The 27863-nt window shown below is 48.6% G+C and overlaps 1 protein-coding gene across 2 annotated transcripts in view; it reads right to left on the bottom strand.

The window, feature by feature from the left end:
- Nucleotides 1–448: 448 nt before the first annotated feature.
- Nucleotides 449–27863, bottom strand: part of CRK (CRK proto-oncogene, adaptor protein) — a 36055-nt gene continuing 8640 nt past the window's right edge. The window contains exons 2-3 of one of the 2 annotated variants that reach the window (XM_003912051.3): nt 17785–18150; nt 449–3367 (exon numbers count right to left, since the gene is read on the bottom strand). In XM_003912051.3, coding sequence (XP_003912100.2) covers nt 3360–3367; nt 17785–18150 — 374 coding nt within the window. In that variant the 3' untranslated portion in view covers nt 449–3359. Of the gene's footprint in view, nt 3368–17614; nt 18151–27863 lie in introns of both variants that reach the window. The other variant, XM_003912050.3, reaches the window with a different exon arrangement.

Genomic DNA, 27863 nt, shown 5'->3' on the forward strand with positions numbered 1-27863 from the left:
GGTAGGAGAACTGCTTGAACCTGGGAGGCAGAAGTTGCAGTAACCCGAGATCGCATCACTGCACCCCAGCTTAGGCCACAAGAGCGAAACTTTGTCTCAAAAAAAAAAAAAGGGCTAGGCGCAGTGGCTCTCGCCTGTAATCCCAGCACTTTGGGAGGCTGAGGTGGGTGGATCATGAGGTCAGGAGATTGAGACCATCCTGGCTAATACAGTGAAACCCCGTCTCTACTAAAAATACAAAAAAATTTAGCTAGGCATGTTGGTGGGTGCCTGCAGTCTCAGCTACTCGGGAGGATGAGGCTGGAGAATGGCGTGAACCCAGGAGGCGGAGGTTGCAGTGAGCCGAGATCGCACCACTGCCCTCCAGCCTGGGCAACAGAGCGAGACTCCGTCTCAGAAAAAAAAAAAAAAAGATTCAGCTCTTTTGTGAAAAATATTCAAAGATTCCTTTTTCCAAAACATCAGCAAGCCAAACATTTGGCCATATGTTTATTTGCTATATAAACTATAAACACATACAATACATGCTACGAAACACAGTTTTTTAAAATTTAACTGTCAAGAAAGTGTATAGTGTTATAATACAATGGCACATGTTTATATTTTATTTCAAATTGGTTTGCTTATCACCTATTTCAAACCATTAATAGTGAAATGTTACTTGTGGATAATTAAAAATTATCTATTTGCATTATTAACAATAAACAATTCCAACAAATTAATAAGAATTAACCATGTCAAATATTAGTATTCCAAAAACGGGATTTGCAGAAATGATTATATAAAATATAGCAGCCAATTTCAGTTTACTTTGCCAATAGGATTTCAGCATTTGCTTTTTTTGGGAAGACATAAGACATCCTTTTATTTCTTGAGGTGTATTAACTGCCACACCCAACAGCCAAATCCAGGCCAGTGGTTCATGGAACGGCTCTGGACCACCGATCACTGAGGAATCCTTAGGACTTGAGTAGCGCTGCATGTTCCACTGATATTACATATGATGAAAAGAGACATTACAAGCCAATATCAAAGTCAAAGGAAAAGAAAATAGGAACATTCAAATCATTTGCGACAAGGTTTTTCTACAAATATTTTAGATGCCATCTTTCAGGAAAACAAGATTTAATGTGTATCTGGATTTTACAGTATCTATGTTCTAACTGAAAATTTAACAAAGCAGTCAGATGGAATTACATCTAGGATTACAAACCTGTTCATTCAACACTACTGAGCACCCACTCTGTGCACAGCACTGTGCTAATCTTTTACAAGTTGAGTTTAATGTCTTTATCAAGCATGACCTTAGTGTGAGGTAAAAATACATTAAATTAGCGTCAACTCATTAGTCTGCTTGTGGTCATGTATGGAATCCCGGGCCAGCTGGCTTCCCTGTGCCACGTCACCAGTTTCTCCGTCTCCTCATTCACTCAAATACGTGCACACTGTGTGTTAGGCAATGTGCCAGTCACTCAGATACCACAATCTGGTATAGGTTCAAAGAATGCAAATTGATCATATTAACCTATGCAGAACAATTAGAAAGGTAGATTATTTTTCCAAAATGAGGTCCAAAGCAAACTAGAAGGTGTTTCTACTGGTCATACCACACCACAGACCGGTAAGTGCCTTTATAGACTGGGAACTAATTTGGAAGTCTCATGCTGTAGTCTAAATAGCCTAGATCATTTTTGGTCTCATAAGTCTATTTTTTGGAGCACCTGACCCCATATAAATCATTCCATACTTAAATCGATTGGTAAACTAAACCTGAACATAAAAAGAGCCAAAAGTGAAGGCAGTTTATAATGCAATGTACTTCAACAGCATTACTCTCCTCATGAGAAATGAATAATACATCAGTAATTCAGGATTGGTTCAACATTTTTTTTTTTTTTTTTTTTGAGACAGAGTCTCGCCCTATCACCCAGGCTGGAGTGCAGTGGTGCTATCTCAGCTCACTGCAACCTCCACCTCCCAGGTTCAAGCAATTCTCCTGCCTCAGCCTCCCAAGTAGCTGGGATTACAGGCGCGCGCCACCACGTCCAGCTAATTTTTTGTATCTTTAGTAGAGATAGGGATTCACCATGTTGGCCAGGCTGGTCTCGAACTCCTGACCTCGTGATCCACCCGCCTCGGCCTCCCAAAGTGCTGGGATTACAGGCGTGAGCTACCGCCCAGCCAGTTCAACATTTTTCAAAGCACTAACCCTACCCCAAACTCATGTAATACTAACTTGACTTTTATACAAGTTGCACAGAATGCAGAGGGCAGAATTTGGCCCCAAAACCTTCCACAGAATATTAGAGGTGATTGGTCCTTCCACTCTGAGTAGAACCTAAGAATTCCAAGAGTCTCCTAATAGGACACTGGCCTTCAGGAGAAATGGCCCTGCTGGATCCCATCAGTTAGGACTCTAGTTAACTGCTGTAGAAGGGTGACCTACTACGACCCTTTAGGGGAAGGCAGAGAGCTGGGAGACTGGCTGCCACTTAGTGAATCCAACACTGGCTTAAAGCTATGCACTGAATAAAGTGCTCGGTACATTCTGCTTCTCACCTGGAATGAAAATACACACTTATCCTACGAATTAACCTACTTACAGGTTTGGGGGACAAGAATGTCAAGGGCTAAAAGAATCCCAAGAAAAAGTATGAAGCATCGACTAGGAGGGAACAAATGCTTCTAGTAGTGTTCTTAGAATTCTTAGGATCTGAAATGTCAGAATGAGTCATATGCTGGTCATGCTCCATACAATGAAAGCAGTCCTGCTTGATACTATTCACACAGTGCATTACTTCACGGGGGTGGAAGGGAACAGTCTGTCGCCATTTGATAGTATGGTTCCAGAATGAAAACAAAACCACTGAATAAATCAGGGTAAGCAGTGTGTAATACTCCTTCCTGTCCATCGGTTTTCCACAGGGTGATTTGCATTGCCTGAGAGAAAGGAGGCAAGATACCTATCCCTTCTGATACACACAGGCACGGCCACTACCTCCTCCAATTGCCAATTTCAGAAGCTAACACACGAGCCCTCCAGTTCGTACTCTGAATATGGTACAGAAGACTAGGAATGGAGTAGTTCAGTCTAAAAAAAGATCACAGGTAACAGAATGCTTATATAAACTAGACTGCTTTTGACATCTGTAGGAAAACTGTATAGATGGCAGCTGGAAAAAAAAAAAAAAGATTGTTCCCATCTGTCAGCAAAACTGTTGAGCTATACTCAGCTGAAGTCCTCATCGGGATTCTGTTGATCCAGCAGACGGACATGTGTGAATGGGAAGTGACCTCGTTTGCCATTACACTCCCCTTCCCACTGACCACTCACATTAATCTTCGTAACCTTTACCAGCTCACCGACCTGCAGGAGGAGAATAAGGAGAGCACTTTATTTCCAGTTAGGAATGCAGCTGCACAACTCCATTCTCTGGTCAGCACACCCTGCCCATGTGATTGCTCTAGGGATGTGACAGAAATGGCCCCTTGCTGCCTCCCCAGCCCCAGCCACCAGACTGATTCCTTGTGGTTAATGCAGGCAGAAGGAAGAAGTGTTTTTAGCAGTGCAGAAAAATAGAGAATACAGAAAGTAAAACAGGATCCCAGATAATGATACTTTTTGATTAAAAAAGGAAAGTGGTAATTATTGGAAATCTCAAGTGTCTCTGAACAAGCAATGCCAACTTCAGTGAGTGAGCTAGTATTCCCTTTCTTTGTACTCACTACCCTCGGCTTTCTACCTGCTCTGCAGACCCTGTCCAAGGAGAAGCAACCTTCTCCCCTCTTTTTTTGTGTTTTTTCTTTTTTTTGAGATGGAGTCTTGCTCTCTTGCCCAGGCTGGAGTGCAATGGCATGATCTCAGCTCAATGCAACCTCTGCCTCCCAGGTTCAAGCAATTCTTCTGCCTCAGCCTCCAGAGTAGCTGGGACTACAGGTGCCCGCCACTATGCCCAGCTAATTTTTGTATTTTTAGTAGAGATGGAGTTTCACCATTTTGGCCAGGCTGGTTTTGAACTCCTGACCTCGTAATCCACCCGCCTTGGCCTCCCAAAGTGCTGGGATTACAGGCGTGAGCCACGGCGCCCGGCCACCTTCTCCCATCTTTAGCGTACGGCAGCAGCACAGTCCCCCAGCCCACTCGCACACATGTCCTGGTCTATTACTGCTTGCACAGCAGAAAGCGATCATGGCAAGCATAGGTCACTTGGTCCTAGAAAATCAAGTGTTCCCATCACCTCCTGACCAAGGCAAGCCTTTTCCCATATGGGCAGGTAGAGGTCCAAACTCCAAATCCAATTAGCTCTCAGAAAACCCCCACCTCATTAAGCAAGCTCTACTTGACAAGCCACTGCCTGCCCAGCCCCCCGATCCCACCATTCGACAGACCTTGCTGCTCCCTCAATGCTGCTGATTACCTGATCATTACCCAATGAGGGGTCAAAAAAACCAACTATGGTTGGGCACAGTGGCTCATGCCTGCAATCCCAGCACTTGGTGGGCCTGACACAGGTGGATGGATTGCTTCAGCTCAGTTTGAGACCAGCCTGAGTAACATGGTGAAACCCATCTCTACAAAAAATACAAACATTAGCTGGGTGTGGTGGTGGCCGCTCACAGTCCCAGCTACGCCAGAGGCTGAGGTGGGAAGATTGCTTGAGCCCAGGAGGCAGAGGTTGCAGTGAGCTGAGATCACACCACTCCATTCCAGCCTGGGCAATAGAGCCAGACCCTGCCTCAAAAAACAAAAACAAAAACCTCCCTGTATTTCAGCATGTATTTATGAAATGTCTCGTTGCAAAATGAAATATAAAGTTGTTTTTTTGTTTCTTTTTTGAGACAGAGTCTCGCTCTGTCACCCAGGCTGGAGTGCAGTGGCGGGATCTCAGCTCACTGCAAGCTCCGCCTTCTAGGTTCACGCCATTCTCCTGCCTCAGCCTCCCAAGCAGCTGGGACTACAGGTGCCCGCCACCACACCTGGATGCTATTTTTAAAATATTTTTAGTAAAGATGGGTTTCACCTTGTTAGCCAGGATGGTCTTGATCTCGTGACCTCGTGAGCCGCCCACCTTGGCCTCCCAAAGTGCTGAGATTACAGGCGTGAGCCACTGTACCCGGCCGAAATATAAAGTTTTAACAATCTATGATATATTTCTATCCTGCTATGAAACTTCAGAGGTCAGTCTGGTGAATGGATTCACCCCATGGCAAAATGCTGAATGGTGAAGCACAGCCTCAGATGCCATGCCACTGGACTAAAGAGTTTTATGACCATCCTTTAAGTATCAATATTTGAATTCTGGGCATACTCTGTTCATTTGGTTTCATTAAACCAACTACTATTTACTGAATTATTATATAGCAGAGGGCATTTTATATTTTATAACTTTATATTACATTAAAATATAAGGTATTTTCCAATCCTCATAATCATCCTGCAATACAGGAACTGCTTTCATTTTACAAATCGAAAGACGGCAGTTTAGAGAAATGGTGTGATACACGTGCCACAGAGGTGGCAGTTAGTGACAGAGCTGGGAATTTGAGCCCAGAGCTATCCGGTTCCAAAGCCCATTTATGCTTTTTATCTTTTATTTTTTGAGACAAGGTCTCACTCTGTCACTTAGGCTGGAGTGCAGTGACACCATCATGGCTCACTGCAGCCTGTAACTCTCGGGCTCAGGGGATCCTCCCACCTTAGCCTCCTGAGTAGCTGGGACTACAGGTGCACACCACCATGCCCAGCTAATTCCAGGCATGAGCCTCCGCACCATGTATGCATTTTATACAGTATCAGGAACTTTCAAATCATGCTCCTGGGGTTGTACTGGGTTCCCTAAAAACGTCCGCAGGCCATCTATTGACCAAAGCCCACGGAGGTCCAGCCACAAGGCCTCATTTACAGATGGACAGCTGGCCTCCTGGCCCCTCTGCTGCCTCCTAAAGACCTCTCTAAAAATCACAGAGGCCTCAAGTCATTGTATGGGTCATAGGATGCTGAGAAAATTAGGGACAGAAAGAAGGGGATAGAGAGACACATAAGATACAGAGGTTGAGAAAAAATAGCAGTGGGCTGGGTGCGGTGGCTCATGCCTATAATTCCAGCACTGTGGGAAGCTGAGATGGGGGGATGGCTTGAGCCCAGGATTTTGAGAGCAGCCCTGGCAAAAGAGTGAGACCTTGTCTCTACAAAAATGTTAAAAAGCCAAGCACGCTGGTGTGCGCCTGTGGTCCCAGTTACTCGGGAGGCTGAGGCAGAAGGTCCCTTGAGCCTCCTGGGAGGTCGAGGCTGCCCTCCAGCCTGGGCAACAAGACCCTTCTGCAAAAACAGAAAAAACCAAGCAGCTAAGTCTGCCTGTGTCATGAAGATGAAGGCTGAGCACACGTGTGAAGGAAGGAGAGGAAGGGATGATGGTGCGCTATCCTTCCACACAGATTAACAATCTTCACAGGCTGTTACCACCAGGGCTCTCACCGCACCTGGCCTGCCAGCAACTTTAGAATTGAAAGTTTCTCACATCTGGGCCGGGCGCTGTGGCTCACGTCTGTAATCCCAGCACTTTGGGAGGCCAAGGTAGGAGGATCACTTGAGCTCAGGAATTCAAGACCAGCCTGTGTACTATAGTGAAACCTCGTTTCTACAAAAAATAAAAAAATTGACTGGGTGTGGTGGCTCACGCCTGTGATCCCAGCACTTTGGAAGGTCGAGGTGGGTGAATCACGAGGTCAGGAGTTCAAGACCAGCCTGGCCAAATTGGTGAAACCCCATCTCTACTAAAATACAAAAATTAGCCAGACATGGTGGCATGCGCCTATAATCCCAACTCCTTGGGAGGCTGAGGCAGAGAACAGCTTGAACCCAGGAAGCAGAGGCTGCAGTGAGCCGAGACTGTGTCACTGCACTCCAGCGTGGACAACAGAGCTACACTCTGTCTCAAAAAATAAAATAAGTAAATAAATGAGCCAGGCATAGTGGTGTGCGCCTGTAGTCCCAGCTACTCAAGAGGCTGACATGGGAGGACTGCTTGAGCCCGGGAGGTAGAGATTGCAGTGAGCCAAGATAGTACCACTGCACTCCAGCCTGGGCGACACAGCAAAACTCTCTTAAAAAAAAAAAGGGTTCTGACATGCCCCAGCCCAGCCAGGCTAGGCAACAATAGCAAGACTGTGTCTCTTGAAAAAAAAAAAAAAAAAATTAGTAAGGCATCATGGTGTGCAACTGTAGTTCCAGTTACTCAGGAGACTGAGGCAGGAGGACCACTTAAGCCTGGGAGTTTGAGGCTGTAGTGAGCTGAGTGCACCACTGCACCCCACCCTGGTGGAGAGAGCAAGATTCTGTCTCCAAAAAAAGGAGAAGCGGCTGGGCACGGTGGCTCACACCTGTAATCCCAGCACTTTGGGAGGCTGAGGTGGGCAGATCACGAGGTCAGGAGATTGAGACCATCCTGGTTAACAGTGAAACTCCATCTCTACTAAAAATACAAAAAAATTAGCCAGGCATGGTGGTGGGCACCTGTAGTCCCAGCTACTCGGGAGGCTGAGGTAGCAGAATGGCGTGAACTCGGGAAGTGGAGCTTGCAGTGAGCTGAGATCCCACCACTGCACTCCAGCCTGGGCGACAGAGCGAGACACCATCCCAAAAGAAAAAAAAAAGAATATGGTCTGATAACTTAAGGCCCGTCTTCTCCACTAACATCCCTAATATCTGCTTTATCTGAATTCGTTATTTTACTCATATTGGAAACAAACACAGGAGGCCAGGCACAGTGGCTCATACCTGTAATCCCAACACTTTCGGAGGCCGGCGCAGGCACATCACTTGAGGACAGGAGTTCGAGACCAGCCTGGCCAACATGGTGAAACTCTATCTCTACTAAAAATACAAAAATTGGCCAGGCATGATGGCTCATGCCTGTAATCCCAGCTACTAGGGAGGCTGAGGCAGGAGAATCGCTGGAACCCAGGAGGCAGAGGTTGCAGTGAGCCAAGATCACGCCACTGCACTCCAGCTTGGGCGACAGAGTAAGACTCCGTCTCAAAAAGAAAACACAGGGCCATGAGGGAGCGTCTGGAGCACTGGAAACGTTCTTTTGCCTGGATGGCTGTCACACAGGCGCAGGTGGATGTAAACTCATCAAACTGGATCCCTGAGATTTTGTGGAAGGTGGCTCTTTAGGATATAGCCTTAAGTACACTATTCTATTTGAAAGCAAAATCTGTTTAAATACCTCAGTGTTGACCGGGCGCGGTGGCTCACACCTGTAATCCCAGCACTTTTGGAGGCCAAGGTGGGCGGATCACCTGAGGTCGGGAGTTTGAGACCAGCCTGACCAACATGGAGAAACCCCATCCCTACTAAAAATACAACATTAGCCAGGCGTGGTGGCACATGCCTGTAATCCCAGCTACTCGCGAGGCTGAGGCAGGAGGATCGCTTGAACCTGGGAGGCGGACGCTGCGGTGAGCCGAGATCGTGCCATTGCACTCCAGCCTGGGCAACAAGAGCGAAATTCTGTCTCAAAATAAATATATAAATACATATATACATACATACATACCTCAATGTTATATTGTCCTCATTCGTTTTCTGAGACAGACTCTCACTCAGTCACCCAGGCTGGAGTGCAGTGGCGCACTCTTGGCTCACTGCAACCTTCACCTGCCGGGTTCAAGCAATTCTCCTGCCTCAGCCTCCCAAGTAGCTGGTAATGGCCAAGGCGCTACCATCACGCCTAGCTAATTTTTTTTGTATTTTTAGTAGAGACGGGGTTTCACCATGCTGAGCAGGCTGGTCTCGAACTCCTGACCTCGTAATCCACCCACCTCAGCCTCCCAAAGTGCTAGGATTACAGGCGAGAGCCACCATGCCCAGCCTATGTTGTCTTTATTCTTAAGCATCTAAAGTGTGGTCTCAAATCACATCCCACAGAGCTCTAAGAAGTGAAGGGTAGGTTCAAAAGTGGACCAGTCCCACCCCTTGCTGTTAACACAGAATCCATACTCAATTTCAAATGTAAAGTTTTGCTGATGTGCTTTCTAGATCTTTTTCTTTTTTTTTTTTTTTTTTTTTTTTTGAGGACGGAGTCTCAGCTGTGTCTCCCAGGCTGGGGTGCAGGGCACGATCCGCTCACTGTAAGCTCCGGCCTGGTTCACGCTTTATTCTCTCAGCCTCCTAAGTAGCTGACTACAGGCGCCTGCCATCACGCCAAGGTTTTTTTTGTATTTTAGTAGAGACGGGGTTTCACCATGTTAGCCAGGATAGTCTCGATCTCCTGACCTTGTGATCCACCCGCCTCAGCCTCCCAAAGTGCTGGGATTACAGGCTTGAGCCACCGCGCCCGGCAGATCTTTTCTTTTCTCTTTTTTTTTTTTTTTTTGAGACCTAGTCTGGCTCTGTCGCCCAGGCTGGAGTGCAGTGGCGCAATCTCTGCTCACTGCAAGCTCCGCCTCCCAGGTTCACGCCATTCTCTTGCCTCAGCCTCCCGAGTAGCTGGAACTACAGGTACCCGCCACCACGCCCAGCTAATTTTTTGTATTTTTAGTAGAGACAGGGTTTCACCGTGTTAGCCAGGATGGTCGTGATCTCCTGACCTCGTGATCCACCTGCCTCGGCCTCCCAAAGTGCTGGGATTACAGGCGTGAGCCACCGTGCCTGGCCTTGTTTCAGACTTCTAAGGGATAAATGAGTAGGGATTTGTATGAGGCAAGATGTTATTGGGGAAAGGAATTATGTGTAAATTAGACCTTTGGACCATATCAGAACTATTTTTAATGTATAGATTCTTTTTTTTTTTTTTTTTGAGACGGAGTCTCACTCTGTCGCCTAGGCTGGAGTACAGTTGCACAGTCTCGGCTAACTGCAACCTCCGCCTCCCGGGTTCACGCCATTCTCCTGCGTCAGCCTCCCAAGTAGCTGGGATTACAGGAGACCGCTACCACGCCTGGCTAATTTTTTGTATTTTTAGTAGAGACAGGGTTTTACCGTGTTAGCCAGGATGGTATCAATCTCCTGACCTCGTGATCCGCCCACCTCGGCCTCCCAAAGTGTTGGGATTACGGGCGTGAGCTACCGCGCCCGGCCCTTTTTTTTTTTTTCTTAGATGGAGGCTCCCTCTTGTCACTCACGCTGGAGTGCAGTGGCTCAATCTCGGCTCACTGCAACCTCCGCCTCCCAGGTTCAAGCAATTCTCCTGCCTCAGCCTCCCGAGTACCTGGGATTACAGGTGCACGCCACCGCGTCCGTCTAATTTTTTTTTTTTGAGACAGAGTCTTGCTCTGTCGCCCAGGCTGGAGTGCACTGGCCGAATCTCAGCTCACTGCAAGCTCCGCCTCCCGGGTTCACGCCATTCTCCTGGCTCAGCCTCCCGAGTAGCTGGGACTACAGGCGCCCGCCACCTCGCCCGGCTAGTTTTTTGTACTTTTTAGTAGAGACGGGGTTTCACCGTGTTAGCCAGGATGGTCTCGATCTCCTGACCTCGTGATCCACCCGTTTCAGCCTCCCAAAGTGCTGGGATTACAGGCTTGAGCCACCGCGCCCGAACATAATTTTTTTGTATTTTTAGTAGAGATGGGGTTTCATCATGTTGGCCAGGCTGGTCTCCAACTCCTGACCTCGGGTGAGCTGCCCACGTTGGCCTTCCAAAGTGCTGGGATTACAGGTGTGAGCCACCGTGCCCGGCCAGATTCTCTTGGTTCTACCCTACAGAGGAAAACCATATCAAAATCCAAATTTTTTTTTACACCTGGTATGGTGGCATGTGCTGTAGTCCCAGCTACTTGGGAGACTGAGGGCAGAGGAACCCTTGAGCCCAGAGTTTTTTTTTTCTTTTTGAGACAGTGTATTGCTCTGTCACCCAGGCTGGAGAGCAGTGGCACAATTCTGGCTCACTGCAAACTCCATCTCCCGGATCCTTGTGCCTCAGGCTCCTGAGGACCTGGGATTATAGGTGCCCACCACCATGCTCAGCTAATTTTTGTATTTTTAGTGGCGACCAGGTTTCACCATACTGGACAGGCTGGTCTGCAACTCCTGACCTCAAGTTATTCGCCCAACTTGGCCTCCCAAAGTACTGGGATTACAGGCATGAGCTACCTTGCCCAGCTGAGCCCAGGAGTTTGAGGTTTTGCCCATCAGTGCAGTGAAACTCTCTCTTTAGGCCGGGTGCGGTGGCTCACGCCTGTAATCCCAGCACTTTGGGAGGCCGAGGCGGCGGATCACAAGGTCAGGAGATCGAGACCACGTGAAACCCCGCTCTCTACTAAAATACAAAAAATTAGCCGGGCCGTGGCGATGCCTGTAGTCCCAGCTACTCAGGAGGCTGAGGCAGGAGGAAATGGCGGAACCCGGAGGGGAGCTGCAGTGAGCCGAGATCGCCACTGCACTTCCAGCCTGGCGACAGGAGCGAGACTCCCCAAAAAAAAAAAAAAAAAAAAAAAAAAAGAAACTCTCTAAAAAAAGAGGCCAGGACGAGTGGCTCACCTATAATCCCAGTGCTTTGGGAGGCCAAGCAGGAGGAGGATTGCTTGAAGCCAAGAGTTCAAGATCAGCTTAGGCTCCAAAGCAAGACCCCATTTCTACAAAATTAAAAGTACAAAATTAGCCAGGTACAATGGCACGTGCCTGTAGTCCCAACTACTTGGGAGGCTGAGATAGGGGGATCACAAGCCCAGGAGTTTGGGGCTACAGTGAGCTACACAACTGGGCACCCTCGCTTAGAGCAAAGCCTGATCTCAAAAAAAAAAAGAAAGAAAAAAAAACAACCAAAAAGAAAAATCTTTTCTTTACAGTTGATTAGGTTCTTGGCAGAGAGATTCAAATATAGGGGGATGAGATAATGGCTATGCCATAACTGAAATGAATCTTTTTTTGTTTTTGTTTCTGTTTTTTGAGAAAGAGTTTTGCACTTGTTGCCCAGGCTGGAGTGTAAAGGCACTGGGTTCCAGTGATTCTCCTGCCTCAGCCTCCTGAGTAGCTGGGATTATGGGCATGTGCCCCCACGCCTGGCTAATTTTGTATTTTTCACAGAGATGGGATTTCAAAATGTTGGTCATGCTGGTCTTGAATCCCTGATCTCAGGAGTTCACCCACCTCGACCTCCCAAAGTGCTGGGATTACAGGTGTGAACCACTGCACCTGGCCTGATTCTGATTTTTAAATGGATAAAGAATAAAATTTGTAAGCAATCAATTGGGCTAATTAACCTGACTAAAATGGCCTTGAAGTAAAAATACCTCAAGGGAGACCTTACTAAAATTAAATAACCCTTTGTGTTTTTTGGGGCCTTTCTCCTGAAATGTTGAAAGCACATGAAAATTCTCCCGAGATCCCAAAGGCACTATGGTGATATTTAGAGACCAAGGCTTCCTGTGGCGCCAGACGCTGCCTTAGGCTTTTTTTTTTTTTTTGAGACGGAGTCTCATTTTGCTGCCCAGGCTGGAGTGCAATGGCTAATCTCGCTTTCACTGCAGCCTGGCCTCTCCCAGGGTCATGTTATTTCTGCCTCAGCCTCCCGAGTAGCTGGGACTGGTAGATGCCCCACCTCACTTCGCTAATTTTTTTGTATTTTGCAGAGATGGGTTTCACCGGTGGTCTCATCTCCTGACCTCGTGGATCCGCCAGCCTTTGAGCTCCCAAAGTGCTGGGATTACATGGTGAGCCACCGCCCGCCTGCCTTAGGGTCTTTAACAGTTTGGAGTAGCAAGTGGCTCACTCTGGCTGGGGGAGGGCAGAGGAAGAATGCCGGAAGGAGTTGGGTATTCTAAGAACCACCATGGTGAAACCCCCATCTCTACTAAAATGCAAAAATTAGCTAGCAGAGGCTCTATAGTCCCAGCTTACTTGGAGAATCATGCCACGAAAACACCGGAACCCCGATGAATGCTGCCTGTACCGTCCGTCTGCACAAAACCCAAACAAAACTTGAAAAGATCTTGGAGCCGGGCGTGGCTCACACCTGTAAAAAATTAGCCGTGGGAGCCGTGGCTCGCCTGTGAATCCCAGCACTTTGGAGGCCGAGGCGCATGGACGTCGGTCAGGAGATCGCAGACCATCCTGGCTAACACGTGAACCTGGCTCTTACTAAAAATACAAAACTAGCCGGGCGGTGGCGGTTTCGTAGTCCCAGCTACTCGGCGGCTGAGGCAGGAGAATGGCCTGGAACCTGGGAGGCGGAGCTTGCAGTGAGCCGAGATCGCCCACTGAACTCCCAGCCTGGATGACATTGGGAAGCGAGACTGGACTCAAAAAAAAAAAAAAATTAGCCGGGTGTGGTGGCAGGCTCTGTAGTCCCAGTTAATGGGGAGGCTGAGGCAGGAGAATGGCATGAACTCCAGGAGGTGGAGGCTTGCAGTGAGCCGGAGATCGCTGCCACTGCACTCCAGCCTGGGTGACAGAGCCGACCCCAAAAAACGTGCTGGCCGGGCGCCGTGGCCTCAAGCCTGTAATCCCAGCACTTTGGGAGCCCACGGGTGGATCACGAGGTCAGGAGATCGAGACCATCCTGGCTAACACGGTGAAACCCCCTGCCTCTACTAAAAATACAAAACTAGCCGGGCGCAGGGGTGCATGGCGCCTGGGTAGTCCCAGCTACTCGGGAGGCTGAGGCAGGAGAATGGCAGGAACCCGGGAGGCGGAGCTTGCAGTGAGCTGAGATCCGGCCACAGCACTCCAGCCTGGGCGACAGAGCAAGACTCCGTCTCAAAAAAAAAAAAAAAAGAGAAAAGAAAGAACAAAGACTGTAACATTGAGGTATTTAAACATAGATTTTACTATCAAGTAGAATGGTGGACTTAAGGCTATATCCTAAAGAACCACAATCCGCAAAACACCTAGAAAAGTTGACTAAAATATAACAAGCATCCTTCTGTCTTTCCCTTTTGAGGAAGCAACTCCAGCTGTATCATGGAGTGACTGGTAAAGAAGACCAAACGTGGTTACTCCAGTTTCTTTGCTCCCAAGGAACGTAACGAACACTGGCCATTCCCTAATTCTATGTAGTTTTCAAGGCTAATCGTGATCCTGGTGCAGTCAGATCTAGAATTAGTGCAGGAACAAAAGATTACCCAGCTGATCAGTGAGTTTCAGAGATAATAAGAATAAAACCAGAACCCAAATGGTATTCATTTTTGGAATTCACTGTACAGGGGACATCACAGAACTCTGATTTTCTTTGCTGGTGCAAACCCAGGTGACCGCTTTTCTAGGTCCCTACTACCAACCAGAAGCACATCAATGACTGCAAACATTCCTTTCATCCAGACTTGCTTTCAGTGAGCTCAGGGCAGGACGCACACACAAATTCATATACACAACACAATGGAAAAGCAAGTAGAGAGAGGCAGCACATGCGCCTTGTCTTCTAACCTCCTGGGCTCAAGAAATTTTCCTACCTCAGCCTCCCAAGCAGCTGAGACCACAGGTGCACACCACCATGCCTGGCTAATTTTTGTATATTTAGTAGAGACAGGGTTTCATCGTACCAGTCAGGCTGGTCTTAAACTCCCGATCTCAGGTGATCCACCCGCCTGGGCCTCCCAAAGTGCTAGGATTACAGGCGTGAGCCACTGCGCCTGGCATGTATGTTTTGTTTTTGGTTTTGGTTTTTAGATCACCTAATTTTTAAAAAAATTTTTTTGTGGAGACTGGGTCTCACCATGTTGCCCAGACTGACCACAAACACCTGGACTCAAGCAAGCCTCCCACCTCAGCCTCTGAAAGTGCTGGAATTACAGGCGAAAGTCACAGCACCTGGCCAAACATCCGCCTGTTGTTTTTGTAGCTTTATTGGAACATAGCAAGCTCATTTGTTGTTTTATCTATGATTTCTTTCTTGCTACAATGGCAGAGTTGGGACACAGAATTTAAGGCCCTCAAAAACCTACACAGAAAAGGTTTGCAGACCCCTGATCTAAGTAACAGGTAGTATATCTAGGGCCCATCAACAGTCTTTCAAATTGATGGAAACAAATGAGGACAATTCAGCCTTAACGATTCACCTGCATCAGCGACGGACTGAAACTGGCATAGGTGGAAAAGGGAGACAGGCCTTACCCTGGCTCTGGTGTGAGTCACAAAAGATCTCTAGCTCAACTGATAATGCCTGAAGCTAAGCTCCCCATGCCCTTGATAAGCAGTGACCACATACAGTACATACGTTTTAGCTCAACATAAAGACATTTCTAAAAATTGGCCAGGCACAACAGCTCACACCTGTAATCCCAGCACTTTGGGAGGCCAAGGTGGTTGAATCACCTGAGGTCAGGAGTTTGAGACCAGCCTGGCCAACATGGTGAAATCCTGTCTCTACTAAAACTACAAAAATTAGTCGGGCATGGTGGTGTGTGCTTGCAATCCCAGCTACTCAGGAGACTAAGGCAGGGGAATCGCTTGAACCTGGGAAGCGGAGGTTGCACTGAGCCGAGATCGTGCCACTGTACTCCAGCCCACGCGATGGAGCGAGATTTTGTCTCAAAGAGAAAAAAAAAAAAAATCCAAAAAAACCCAATACCCAAATCAAAAAGAAAAACTTACTAAAATCATAAACCAGTTTTCTACTCAAATCTTTATTTATAAGATTTGTGTTTCACAGCAGGTAGAAAAGCTCAACCATTTTCTTGAGCAGTAAAGCCTCTAATTAAGGCAGGCATGATTAAATCTCTTTGAGAAAGGAAATGCAAATAGAAGCAAAATTCATGTGATAACTGGTTTCTCCTGGGTCAGCTGGCTTGTTCCATGGTTTTTCTTTTTTTGAGACAGTCTCACTCTGTCACCCATGCTGGAGGGCAGTGTCATGATCTCAGCTCACTGTAGCCACGACCTTTCAGGCTCAGGTGATCCTCTCTCCTCAGCCTCCCGAGTAGCTGGGACCACAGGCATGTGCCACCATGCCTGGCTAATTTTTTGTAGAGATGGCATTTTGCCATGCTGCCTAGGCCGGTCTCCAACTCCTGAGCTCAACTGATCTGTCCACCTCGGCCTCATAAGGTGCTGGGATTACAGGTACGAGCCAACACGCCTAGCGTTTGATCCATGTTTTCATACTTACTTCAACCCAGTGCTAACAAACTCTGGAATAAATATCAAGAGTTACACCGGCCGGGCACGGTGACTCAAGCCTGTAATCCCAGCACTTTGGGAGGCCGAGACGGGCGGATCACAAGGTCAGGAGATCGAGACCATCCTGGCTAACACGGTGAAACCCCGTCTCTACTAAAAAATACAAAAACCTAGCCGGGCGAGGTGGCGGGCGTCTGTAGTCCCAGCTACTCGGGAGGCTGAGGCAGGAGAATGGCGTGAACCCGGGAGGCGGAGCTTGCAGTGAGCTGAGATCCGGCCACTGCACTCCAGTCTGGGCGACAAAGCGAGACTCTGTCTCAACAACAACAACAACAAAAAAAAGTTACACCTAGTGACTCAGTAAGGCCAGACAAAAATTAAAAAAAAAGAGAGAGAGGAAAAAACAAGAAAATAAAAAAGAGTCAGATCCATCATACACACAGCACCATGCCAGATGTTACTGTCATCTCCTCACCTCACAGGAAGACCTGAGGGTAGAAATCTATTTTCCTCCAAACAAAGAATGACAACAAGAGGCAGTGATAACCCTGACAACACACATTCCATTTCTCATTCAAGCCAGGACTGCAGGTGCATGCCACCATGCCTGGCCGTTTGTTTGTTTGTTTTTCCACTTTTTGTTTAAAAAGCTGAGGTCTCACTACGTTTCCCAGACTGGTCTTGAACACCTGGTCTCAAGTGGTCCTCCTGCCTCAACCTCCCAGAGCACTAGGATTACAAGTGTGAGCCACTGTGCCCAGTCTGTACTAGCTTTTACACTGAACCATCAGCTCTTCTGCAAAGAAAGGAACGGAGAGAGGAAGGAAGAAGAAGAAAGGAAGGAGATAAAGGTGTGACTGAGAAAGAAAGGAATAAAGGAATTAACACCATGTAATGGCTGGCCAGAAGGAAGTGGGCTACCGAAGGTATTTCACCAGTTAAGGCAAAAATTAACTCCTGAGGAAGAACTGGCTTCTTAAATGATTGAGAAAGACCCGTGCACCTGCCACTCCTCGGAATGAGGACTTCTGGGTGTGAATCTCTTCACACCTCTACCATGCCTGCTTCCTCCTGGATTCTTACTCAATGAACACAATTAGTGGTAAGGAACTTCACGTCCCCTGAAGCAAAAACAAGTTTCTGCGGGAAAATTCCGTTTAAGTGCTTTGATAGAGACCACTTATTACACTCAAATCCATCTGAACCCACCTTCTTTAACACAACGACAAACAGAAAGCAAGAAACAGATGAGGATGTGGATGAGGAAAAACATTTGAGGTGAATTCCTGTGAATTCAGGTGGTGTTATTAAAGCAGTCCAAGTGTGTTTAGTAGATCAATTAAGAACATTCAGTTACACAGTTTTAAGCTTACTCATTCCCAAACAGGTTTTCTATGAAAAAGAGAAAACCCAACATTAAATGCCAAAATCAGTGCTTAGCAGCTTTGCCATCTACAACATCCCAATACTGCTGTAGTCAGCATTGCTACAAAGCTCTAAGAGGACCGAGAGGAGACCCTGCAGCAGATCTCTTCTTTCTACATTGTGCACGTTATGTACCTCCAAAGCCAAGGCTGTCTTGTCGTAGGCATTGGGGACTCGCTTCTGGATAACCCTGGCATATATGGGCCCATTCTGGAGGTTAGGGAGCGGAGTGTTGACGCTGGGTTGGGCATAGGGCCCAGGCTCCGGCCCACCCAGTGGCTGTGGGTGGGAACCCTCCTGGTTACCTCCAATCAGAGCCGATACTGAGGCGGAGGCAGGTCTATACTTCTCGACGTAAGGGACTGGAATCATCCCTCTCTTGCCTTCGCTGTCCTCCGCATTCCACCACTGCTCTTCAGGCTTGTCCCGGATTCTCAAGATGTCTCCTTTCTTAAAGGGAAGATCTTCCTCATCATTCCCATTAAAGTCAAAGAGGGCTCGCACATACTCCGCCTCCTCCTGCCTGAGAATCACTCCACTACCCTGCCTGGATCTGGAAACCGGTTCTATCAACGTTGTAGTGTCCAAATAGTGTATTTTGTAGAATTCCAGTAAAGCAGGCAATGAATCAAACTCTTGATCTCCTATTCGGAGTCTGGAGGGGCTCACCCCTGGAAAAAACAGAGCAGGCTGTTATTTAATGATGTACTATACTGGAAATGAAATACAGATTTTATTTTATTTTTTTTAGAATTGGGATCTCACGGTGTTACCCAGGCTGGTCTTGACCTCCAGGGTTCAAGTTATCCTCTCGCCACAAACTCCTGAGTAGCTGGGGCTACAGGAGGCCACCACTGTGCCTGGCCAAAATGGAGATTTCACACCCCATATACATTTAGTCAAGATTTAACCAGAAAAAAAAACTCTAGAAAAAATAACCCTTCTCTTCACAGCATACCGACATCACATTTGGAAGCTGAACTATCCCCTGGGAAGAAGGATGCCCATCACTAGGGCCCCAGGGAAGGATCAGAAGGCCAAGAGACTAGGCTGGTCAGGACGCGCTCTCATACTTGAATCAAAGACAGAGGGGCTTTCAGCGCATCCTCCAAACACATTCTGTCGCTGCCCTATTTACAGAGCAGTGTACGCCTCAAGGTTCTGTTGCATCTTTTTCTGAGACCAAGTCTCACTCTGTCGCCCAGGCTGGAGTGCAGGGGCGCGATCTCGGCTCACTGCAACCTCCGCCTCCCAGGTTCAAGCGAAACTCCTGTCTCAGCCTCCCGAACAGCTGGGATTCCAGACTCCCGTCACCACACCCAGCTTTTTTTTTTTTTTTTTTGTATTTTTAGTAGAGATGGGGTTTCACCATGTTGGCCAGGCTGGTCTCAAACTCCTGATCTCAGGTAATCCATCCACCTCAGCCTTCCAAAGTGCTGAGATTACAGGCGTAAGCCACTGTGCCCAGCCTGCATCTATTTTTCAATCTCAGGAAATGTAGCAAGCTCTCATTTTCCATGGGTCCCTGCTGATGTTCCAGAGGGTGGAGAGAGCTTAGTGTCTACACTGAGCTCATACATTTTTCCCCTCCACATCTAGAATGTATAATTCCGAATAAGAAAAACTGTCTCTTTATTGTTGTGGTTTTTGTTGTTGTTGAGACAGTCTCACTGTGCCGCTCAAGCTGGAGTGCAGTGGCACGATCACAGCTCACTGCAGCCTTGACCTTCCAGGCTCAAGCACTTAGGGAAGCTGAGGCAGGCGGATCCCCGGAGCTCAGGAGTTCAAGACCAGCCTGGCAACATGGTTGTCACTGCAAAAAATTTAAAAAATTAGCTGGGCGTGGTGGCACACTTCTGTAGTCCCAGCTACTCGGGACGCTCAGGTAGGAGGATGGCTTGAGCCTGGGAGGTCAAGGCTACAGTGAGCCATGGTCATGCCAATGCACTCCAGCCTAGACAATGAAGCAAGACTCTGTGTCAAACAAAAATAAAAGAAAATGAATTTTGTTGGATCTGGTGCCTCACACCTCAATCCTAGAACTTTAGGAGGCTGAGGTGGGAGGATCGCTTGAATCCAGGATTTTCAGACCAGCAAAGACTTCACACAGCGAAGACTTTCAACATAGCCAAGACTTCATCACTACAAAAATTATTAAAAATTAGCTGGGTTGGCCGAGCACAGTGGCTCACGCCTATAATCCCAGCACTCTAGGAGGCCAAGGCGGGTGGATCACGAGGTCTGGAGATAGAGACCATCCTGGCTAACACGGTGAAACCCCATCTCTACTAAAAATACAAAAAATTAGCCGGGCGTGGTGGTGGGCGCCTGTAGTCCCAGCTACACGGGAGGCTGAGGCAGGAGAATGGCGTGAACCCGGGAGGCGGAGCTTGCAGTGAGCCGAGATCGTGCCACTGCACTCCAGTCTGGGCAAAAGAATGAGACTCCATCTCAAAAAAAAAAAAAAAAAAAAAATAGCTGGGCCTAGTGGTGCACGCCTGCAGTTGTAGTTACTCGGGAAGCTAAGGTGACAGATCGCTTGAGCCCAGGAGTTTGTGAGTACAGTGAGCCATGATCGCGCCAAAGCACTCCAGCCTGGATGACAGAGCAAGACATTGACTCTTAAAAAAAGAAAAACTAAGTAAGTGTGAAAAAAAAAAAATGACTGGGCACAGTGGTTTTCGTCTGTAATCCCAGCACTTTGGGAGGCCAAGGCAGGAGGACTGCTTGAGGCCAGTAGTTCAAGACCAGCCTGGGCAATAAAGTGAGATCCCATCTCTTAAAAAAACAAGAAAATATTAGCCAGGCAAGGTGTTGCATGCCTGTTAGTCCCAGCTACTTGAGAAGCTGAGGTGAGAGAATCGCCTGAGACCAGGTCAAGGCTCCGGTGAGTCGTGATCATGCCACTGCATTCCGGCCTGGGCAACAGAGCAAGACTTTGTCTCAAAAAAAAAATCAAAATGAGTTTTGTGAGTTTTTGGCTTTGCGGTCGTCTTGCGACCGGGTGGTCTGGCTCTGTCACCCAGGCGGGAGTGCAGTGGCGTGATCTTAGCTCACTACAACCTCTACCTCCCCGGCTGAAGCCATCCTCTTACCTCAGCCTCCAGAGTAGCTGGGACTACAAGCACGAATCACCACGCCCAACTCATTTTTTGTAGAGAGGGGATTTCGCCACGTTGCCCAAGCCAGTCTCGAATTCCTGAGCTCAAGTGATCCATCTGCCTTGGCCTCCCAAAGTGCTAGCATTACAGGTGTGAGCCACCACACCTGGCCCGGGCTTTGTTTTTTGAGACAGGAGTCTCCCCGCTATGTGGCCCAGGCTGGTCTCAAACTGCTGGGCCCAGCGATCCTCTCACCTTAGTCTCCTGAGTATGTGTTTTTGTTATTTCTTTTTAGAGACAGGCTCTACCTCTGTTGTCCAAGCTGGAGTGCAGTGGTGTGATCATAGCTCACCACAGTCTTAAACTCCTAGGCTCAAGACATTCTCCCACCTCAGCCTTCTAAGTAGCTGGAACTAAAGGTGCAGATGGCATTGCACCCAGATGATTTTTTTTTTTTTTTGAGACGGAGTCACACTGTCGCCCAGGCTGGAGTGCAGTGGCACAATCTTGGCTCACTGCAACTTCAGCCTCCCGGATTCAAGCAACTCTCCTGCCTCAGCCTCCCAAGTAGCTGGGACTACAGGCCCACGCCACCACACCTGGCTAATTTTTGTATTTTGTATTTTTTAGTAGAGATGGGGTTTTGCCATGTTGGCCAGGCTGGTCTGCAACTCCTGACCTCGTGATCCATCCACCTCCCAAAGGCGTGAGCCACTGTGCCCGGCCCTTCACCCAGCTGATTTTCAAATGTTTTAATAGAGACAGTGTTTTGCTTTACTGCCCAGGCTGCGGTTTCGTTCTTGTTTTCTGAGATGGGGTCTGGCTCTGTCGCCCAGGCTGGAGTGCAGTGGCATGATCTTGGCTCACTGAAATCTCTACTTCCTGGGCTCAAGCCATTCTTTCACCTCAGCCCCCGGAGTCGCTGGGACTACAGGTATGCATTACCACGCCCAGTTAATTTTTGTATTTTTTGTAGACATAGGGTTTCACCATGTTGCCCAGGCTGGTCTTGAACTCCTGAGCTCCAGAGATCCACCTGCCTCTGCCTCCCCAAGTGCTGGGATTACAAGCGAAAAGCTACCACGCCCGGCCTATTTTTTTTTAAATAATGGTGTTTTGCCATGTCGCCCAGGCAGGTCTTGATCTCCTGAGAACAATCTCGGCTCACTGCAGCCTCCACTTCCCAGGCTCTAGTGATCCTCCCACCTCAGCCTCCTGAGCAACTGGGATTATAGGCATACACCACCACACCTGGCTAGTTTTTGTATTTTTTGTAGAGATGGGGTTTTGCTGTGTTGCCCAGGCTGGTCTTGAACTCCTGGGCTCAAGCGATCTGCGCACCTTGGCCTCCCAAAGTATTGAGATTACAGATGTGAGCCACTGCATCCAGCCTATTATTAATTTTAATTATTTGCTTATTGTTGGGATTTTTTTTGTGTGTGAAAGGGTCTCTTTATTTTTGAAGACGGAGTCTTGCTCTGTCATCCAGGTTGGAGTGCAGTGGCTGGATGTCTGCTCACTGCAACCTCCACCTTCTGGGTTCAAGCGATTCTCCTGCCTCAGCCCCCCAAGTAGCTGGGATTACAGGTGTGTGCCACCACGCCTGGCTAATTTTTGTAATTTCAGTTGAGACACAGTTCCACCACCAGGCTGGTCTCAAACTCCTGACCTCAAGTGTTCTGACGGCCTCAGCCTCCAAAAGTGCTGGGATGACAGGCGTGAGCCACCAAGCCTGGTATGTGACAGGGCCTCACTCTGCTGTCTAGGCTGGCATGCAGTGGCACAATCGCAGTTCACTGCAACCTTTTTTTTTTTTCTTTTTTTGAGACAGAGTCTCGCTCTGTCACCCAGGCTGGAGTGCAGTGGCGTGATCTCAGCTCACTGCAAGCTCCACCTCCCGGGTTCACACCATTCTCCTGCCTCAGCCTCCTGAGCAGCTGGAACTATACGTGCCTGCCACCACGCCCGGCTAATTTTTTTTGTATTTTAGTAGAGACGGGGTTTCACCATGTTTGCCACGGTGGTCTCAATCTCCTGATCTCGTGATCCGCCTGCCTCGGCCTCCCAAAGTGCTGGAATTACAAGCGTGAGCCACCGCGCCTGGCTTTTTTTTGAGACGGACTCTTGCTCTGTCGCCCAGGCTGGAGTGCAGTGGCACAATCTCGGCTCACTGCAAGCTCTACCTCCCGGGTTCACGCCATTCTCCTGCCTCAGCCTCCCGAGCAGCTGGGACTACAGGCGCCCGCCACCACGTCCAGCTAATTTTCTTTGTATTTTAGTAGAGAGGGGGTTTCACCGTGTTTGCCAGGATGGTCTCAATCTCCTGACCTCGTGATCCACCCGCCTGGGCTTCCCAAAGTGCTGGAATTACAGGCGTGAGCCACTGCGCCCGGCTCTTTTTTTTTTTTTTTTTGAGATAGACTCTTGCTCTGTTGCCCAGGCTGGAGTGCAGTGGTACAATCTTGGCTCACTGCAAACTCCCCATCCTGGGTTCAAGTGATTCTCCTGCCTCAGCCTCCCGAGTAACTGGGACTACAGGCGCCCGCCACCACACCCCGGTAATTTTTTGTATTTTTAGTAGAGATGAGGTTTCACCATGTTGGCAAGGCTGGTCTCAAACTCCTGACCTCAGGTGATCCCACCAACCTTGGCCTCCTAAAATGTTAGGATTACAGGCGTGAGCCACTGCGCCTGGCCGCACCCTCCACTTTCTGGGCTCAAGCAATTCTACAGTCTCAGCTTCCCAAATAGCTGGGGCTATAGGTACAAACCACCCACCAACACCCAGCTAATATATATTTTTTAATTTTTACTTTTTTTTTTGAGATGGAGTCTCACTCTGTTGCCCAGGCTGCAGTGCAGTGGCACGATCTTGGCTCACTGCAAGCTCTGCCTCCGAGGTTCACTCCATTCTCCTGTCTCAGCCTCCCGAGTAGCTGGGACTATAGGTGCCCACCACCATGTCTGGCTAATTTTTTGTATTTTTAGCAGAGATGGGGTTTCACCGTGTTAGCCAGCATGGTCTTGATCTCCTGACTTCGTGATCCGCCCGCCTCAGCCTCCCAAAGTGCTGGGATTACAGGTGTGAGCCACCACGCCCGGCCTTTTTTTTTGTTTTTTAGATAGAGTCTCGTTCTGTTGCCCAGGCTGGAGTGCAGTGGTGCGATCTCGGCTCACTGCAAGCTCCACCTCCCGGGTTCACGCCATTCTCCTGCCTCTGCCTCCTGAGCAGCTGGGACTACAGGCGCCCGCCACCACGCCCGGCTAATTTTCTTTGTATTTTTAGTGGAGATGGGGTTTCACCATATTGGCCAGGCTGGTCTTGAACTCCTGACCTTGTGATCTGCCCGCCTCGGCCTCCCAAAGGGCTGGGATTACAGGCGTGAGCCACCATGTCCGGCCTATTTTTTTAAATAACGGGGTTTTGTCATGTCTCCCAGGCAGGTCTTGATCTCCTGAGCTCAAAGTAATCCTCTTCCCCCTTGGCCTCCCAAAGTGTTATGATTATAGGCATGAGCCACCTTGCCTGGCCTTGTTAATTTTGAAAGGCAGGTTTTTGCTGCCCAGGATAAACTCCAGTAGCTATGCACAGACACCACCACTGCACACCGTGGCGTTATACTCCTGGCCTGGAGTCATCCTCCTGCTTTAGACTCCTGGGTAGCTGGGACTACAGGTGCGTACCACCACGACCAGCTAGAGACCTAATTATTTTGTTCAATGTTAGAAACATCCTGACTAACACAGCGAGACCCTGTCTCTACTTAAAAAAAAAAAAAATACAAAGGACAGGCAGGGTGGTGCACACCTTTAGTCCCAGCTACTTCGGAGGCTGAGGTGGGAGGATCAATTGGCCTGGGAGGTGGAGCCTGCAGTGAGTCAGGATTGTGCCACTGCCCTCCAGCCTGGGTAACAGAGAGAGAGCCTGTCTCTATTAAAAAAAGAAAAAAACCGCAATTCTTCCAGTATGATCAGAAAACACACATTTAAAATTCATTCCACTATTGGAGAGAGGTAAAAAGACACAATGTTAACTCTGGAAGCGAATGAAAAGTCCTGCGGGTAGAATGAGTACTGATGAACACTCTTTCCATCCAAATGAATGATGAGAGCGTCTGAAGGAGAGCTGCACACTTCCCATATTACCCAAAGTCCGCCTGTGGAATTCGCGGCTGCCAGCTTAAAACAGTGAACAGCCCAGACTCGGGAATACTGGCTGTCTCTCCAATTTAAGACACTGAAAGGGGTGCGAGTGCCAGGACTGTCCTCTACGGCAAACGTTCCTCATGAACCGATAGAGGGTGATCGCAAAAGTTCCGAGTACAGGACTGGGAAGACGATTTTGGTTAGGACTGTAGCAGGCATGCAGTGCTATATCCTGGAGATTCTCTTTACTGAGGAGGATCACTGCTGGAGAGTAATTCCTATTCAAGTCTGGCAGTCAAGGAGAGTCATGGCCGCCTTGCCTATCACCATTAGGCAAATTCAGGATGATCTTTCAGGCCTATGGAGAAACCGTTAAGGACAGGGTCACTGTGAGCCTAGGGACCTACTCAGCACTGCCTGGTGAAGAAAACTCCAGGGCAGAGTGGTAGGGAGGCCACCTGAGCACTCACGGCTTAGAAATGTTCTGATCACACCTGGGTGGAGAAACGCTCCCTTGGTAAGGTTTACCCAACTACAAGCCAAGGTGTTCCATTAGTTGTCTTTCTGGGGCTTCTGGGACAGTGGTTGGCAGCTAAATGCTCAGTAAGTGTTGCTAATGTTTTTATTTTTAGTAGAGATGGGGTTTCATCGTGTTGGCCAGGATGGTCTCGATCACTTAACCTCGTGATCCGCCTGCCTCGACCTCCCAAAATGCTGGGATGACAGGTGTGAGCCACCGCGCCCGGCCAGATACTATTCTTAATGAGCGTAACTCTGAAGTGCTGGAAAGAAGCTAAATACAACGCCCTCCTAGACTGCAGAAGCTCAGAGCAGCTCACAGCACTGCTGCAGATACCCAGCAAGCACAGTGTGGTTGGTGAACAAGGAGAAAGCAGCACGTCTTAGGAAGACAACCTCCCCACCCGGCTCTCACCTTCACCTGGAGCTACGTTCCTCCACAAGACAGTTGCAGCAACAACACACTGTGTCCTGAGATACAACAGAATCACCGTGAGCAACTATGACCATCCATGAACACTTCCAAGGTACTGGCTCCACTCGAAGAAGGCAGGCAACCACCCCCTGCCACCCACTGTTAGGGTTCCTCAGTCAGCACTGCAGGCCCACTGAAATGCATTTTGCGGGGAAGGAACACATAAGACTACTAAGCCAAGTCCCTCTGAAAGATAAGTGAGAGAAAACGTGGCAGATCATCGGGCACAAAGGGAGGAAGCAGGTTCAATTCTCCTCTTGTTCAAATGCCACATGGTGTGAACTGGGCTCACTATGACTTTTTGTTCGGCAATCCCAACACACACAGAAATGTAAGCAAAATGCCATGGAAAACCTTTGATGTACTTTACTTATATTTTTCTACTCTGACAATGTAATAATTTCACAGAGAAATGCCCGTTTCTGTGAACTGCTGGGGGCCATCAAGCTTCATTGATCCAAACTCCAGAAGGAAGGGAGGAGAACAGAACACACCTAAGTCCCAGATAAGCCCAAACCTCACCACAGTTGTGTGTTCCGGCTCCTTTTCTCTCTTTCCTCCCCTTCCAACCACAAACAGCCCAAGGCAGGAAACAGAAGGGCGGGAAAGGAAGGAGGCACAGTCAGCCAGTCTAGAGAACAGAAGCAATGACAGGATTCTCATAGCTGTCCAGGACTCGGACACCTCAATGACTTGTTCTACATCACCTTGTGCTGGATTTTGAACGTGGAGTTAGGAATTCACACATACAGAAATAAAAAGCAATGCAAGGAGGGGATATCCTCTCTGCTTCTCCGTACCTGCTCAACCCGTTACTTCTAAGCCTGCTAAGCATTTCAAGCCTCAGGTTATGACCAGTTTTACAAGGCCACGGCCTCCCTGAAGGTTTCATGAAGAACACCTGAGGGCTCTGTGGGCTAAAATAGGCCCAATCACTTCTGACACGGCTACCAGGATACCACGAGAGCACGACTGAATCATCTGCCTCTCCTTGATCTCACGGCACTTCCTCTTTTTTTTTTTTTTTTTTTTGAGATGGGGTCTCCCTCTGTTGCTCAGGCTGGAGTGCACTGGTGCGATCTTGGTTCACTGCAACCTCCGCCTCCCAGGTTCCAGCAATTCTCCCTGCCTCAGCCTCCCGAGTAGCTGGGATTACAGGCACCCGACACCACACCTGGCTAATTTTTGTATTGTTAAGAGAGACAGGGTTGGCCGGGCGCGGTGGCTCAAGCCTGTAATCCCAGCACTTTGGGAGGCCGAGGCGGGTGGATCGCGAGGTCAGGAGATCGAGACCATCCGGGCTAACATGGTGAAACCCCGTCTCTACTAAAAATACAAAAAACTAGCCGGGCGTGGTGGCGGGCGCCTGTAGTCCCAGCTACTCGGAGGCTGAGGCAGGAGAATGGCGTGAACCTGGGAGGCGGAGCTTGCAGTGAGCCGAGATCGCGCCACTGCACTCCAGCCTGGGTGACACAGCGCGAGACTCCGTCTCAAAAAAAAAAAAAGAGAGACAGGGTTTTGCCATGTTGACTAGGCTGGTCTCAAACTCCTGACCTCAAGTGATCTGGCAGCCTCAGCCTCCCAAAGTGCTGGGATTACAGACATGAACCACCACACCTGGCCCTCTCTTTTCGCTTCATTCCTCAATTCCTGCTCCCTCCCTTCCTTCTTTGCCTTCGGTATTCACAGGGGTTGCTTAGATAAATACCCACCAATACAAAACGCTAAAAAGGCCACTGGCTGCCCAGGCGCAGTGGCTGGCACCTGTAATCCCAGCAATTTGGGAGGCTGAGGCAGGCAGATCACGAGGTCAGGAGATCAAGACCGCTCTGGCTAACACGGTGAAACCCCGTCTCTACTAAAAATACAAAAAATTAGCCAGGCGTGGTGGCAGGCGCCTGTAGTCCCAGTTACTTAGGCGGCTGAGGCAGAATGGCGGGAACCCAGGAGGCGGAGCTTGTGGTGAGCAGAGCTCGCGCCACTGGATTCCAGCTTGGGTAACAAGAGAGTGTCTCCAAAAGAAAAAGAAAAAAAAAAAAAAGGCAAGCCACTGGCTTCCATCTGAGAAGATATATGGCTTCTTAAGCAAACAGAACGTTCTAAAAATGGTGGGTATGAGGATGTTCCTTTGCAGGTTTGGTGC

This window comes from Papio anubis, chromosome 17 (genome assembly GCF_008728515.1).
Source record: "Papio anubis isolate 15944 chromosome 17, Panubis1.0, whole genome shotgun sequence".
Taxonomy (NCBI): Eukaryota; Metazoa; Chordata; class Mammalia; order Primates; family Cercopithecidae; genus Papio; species Papio anubis.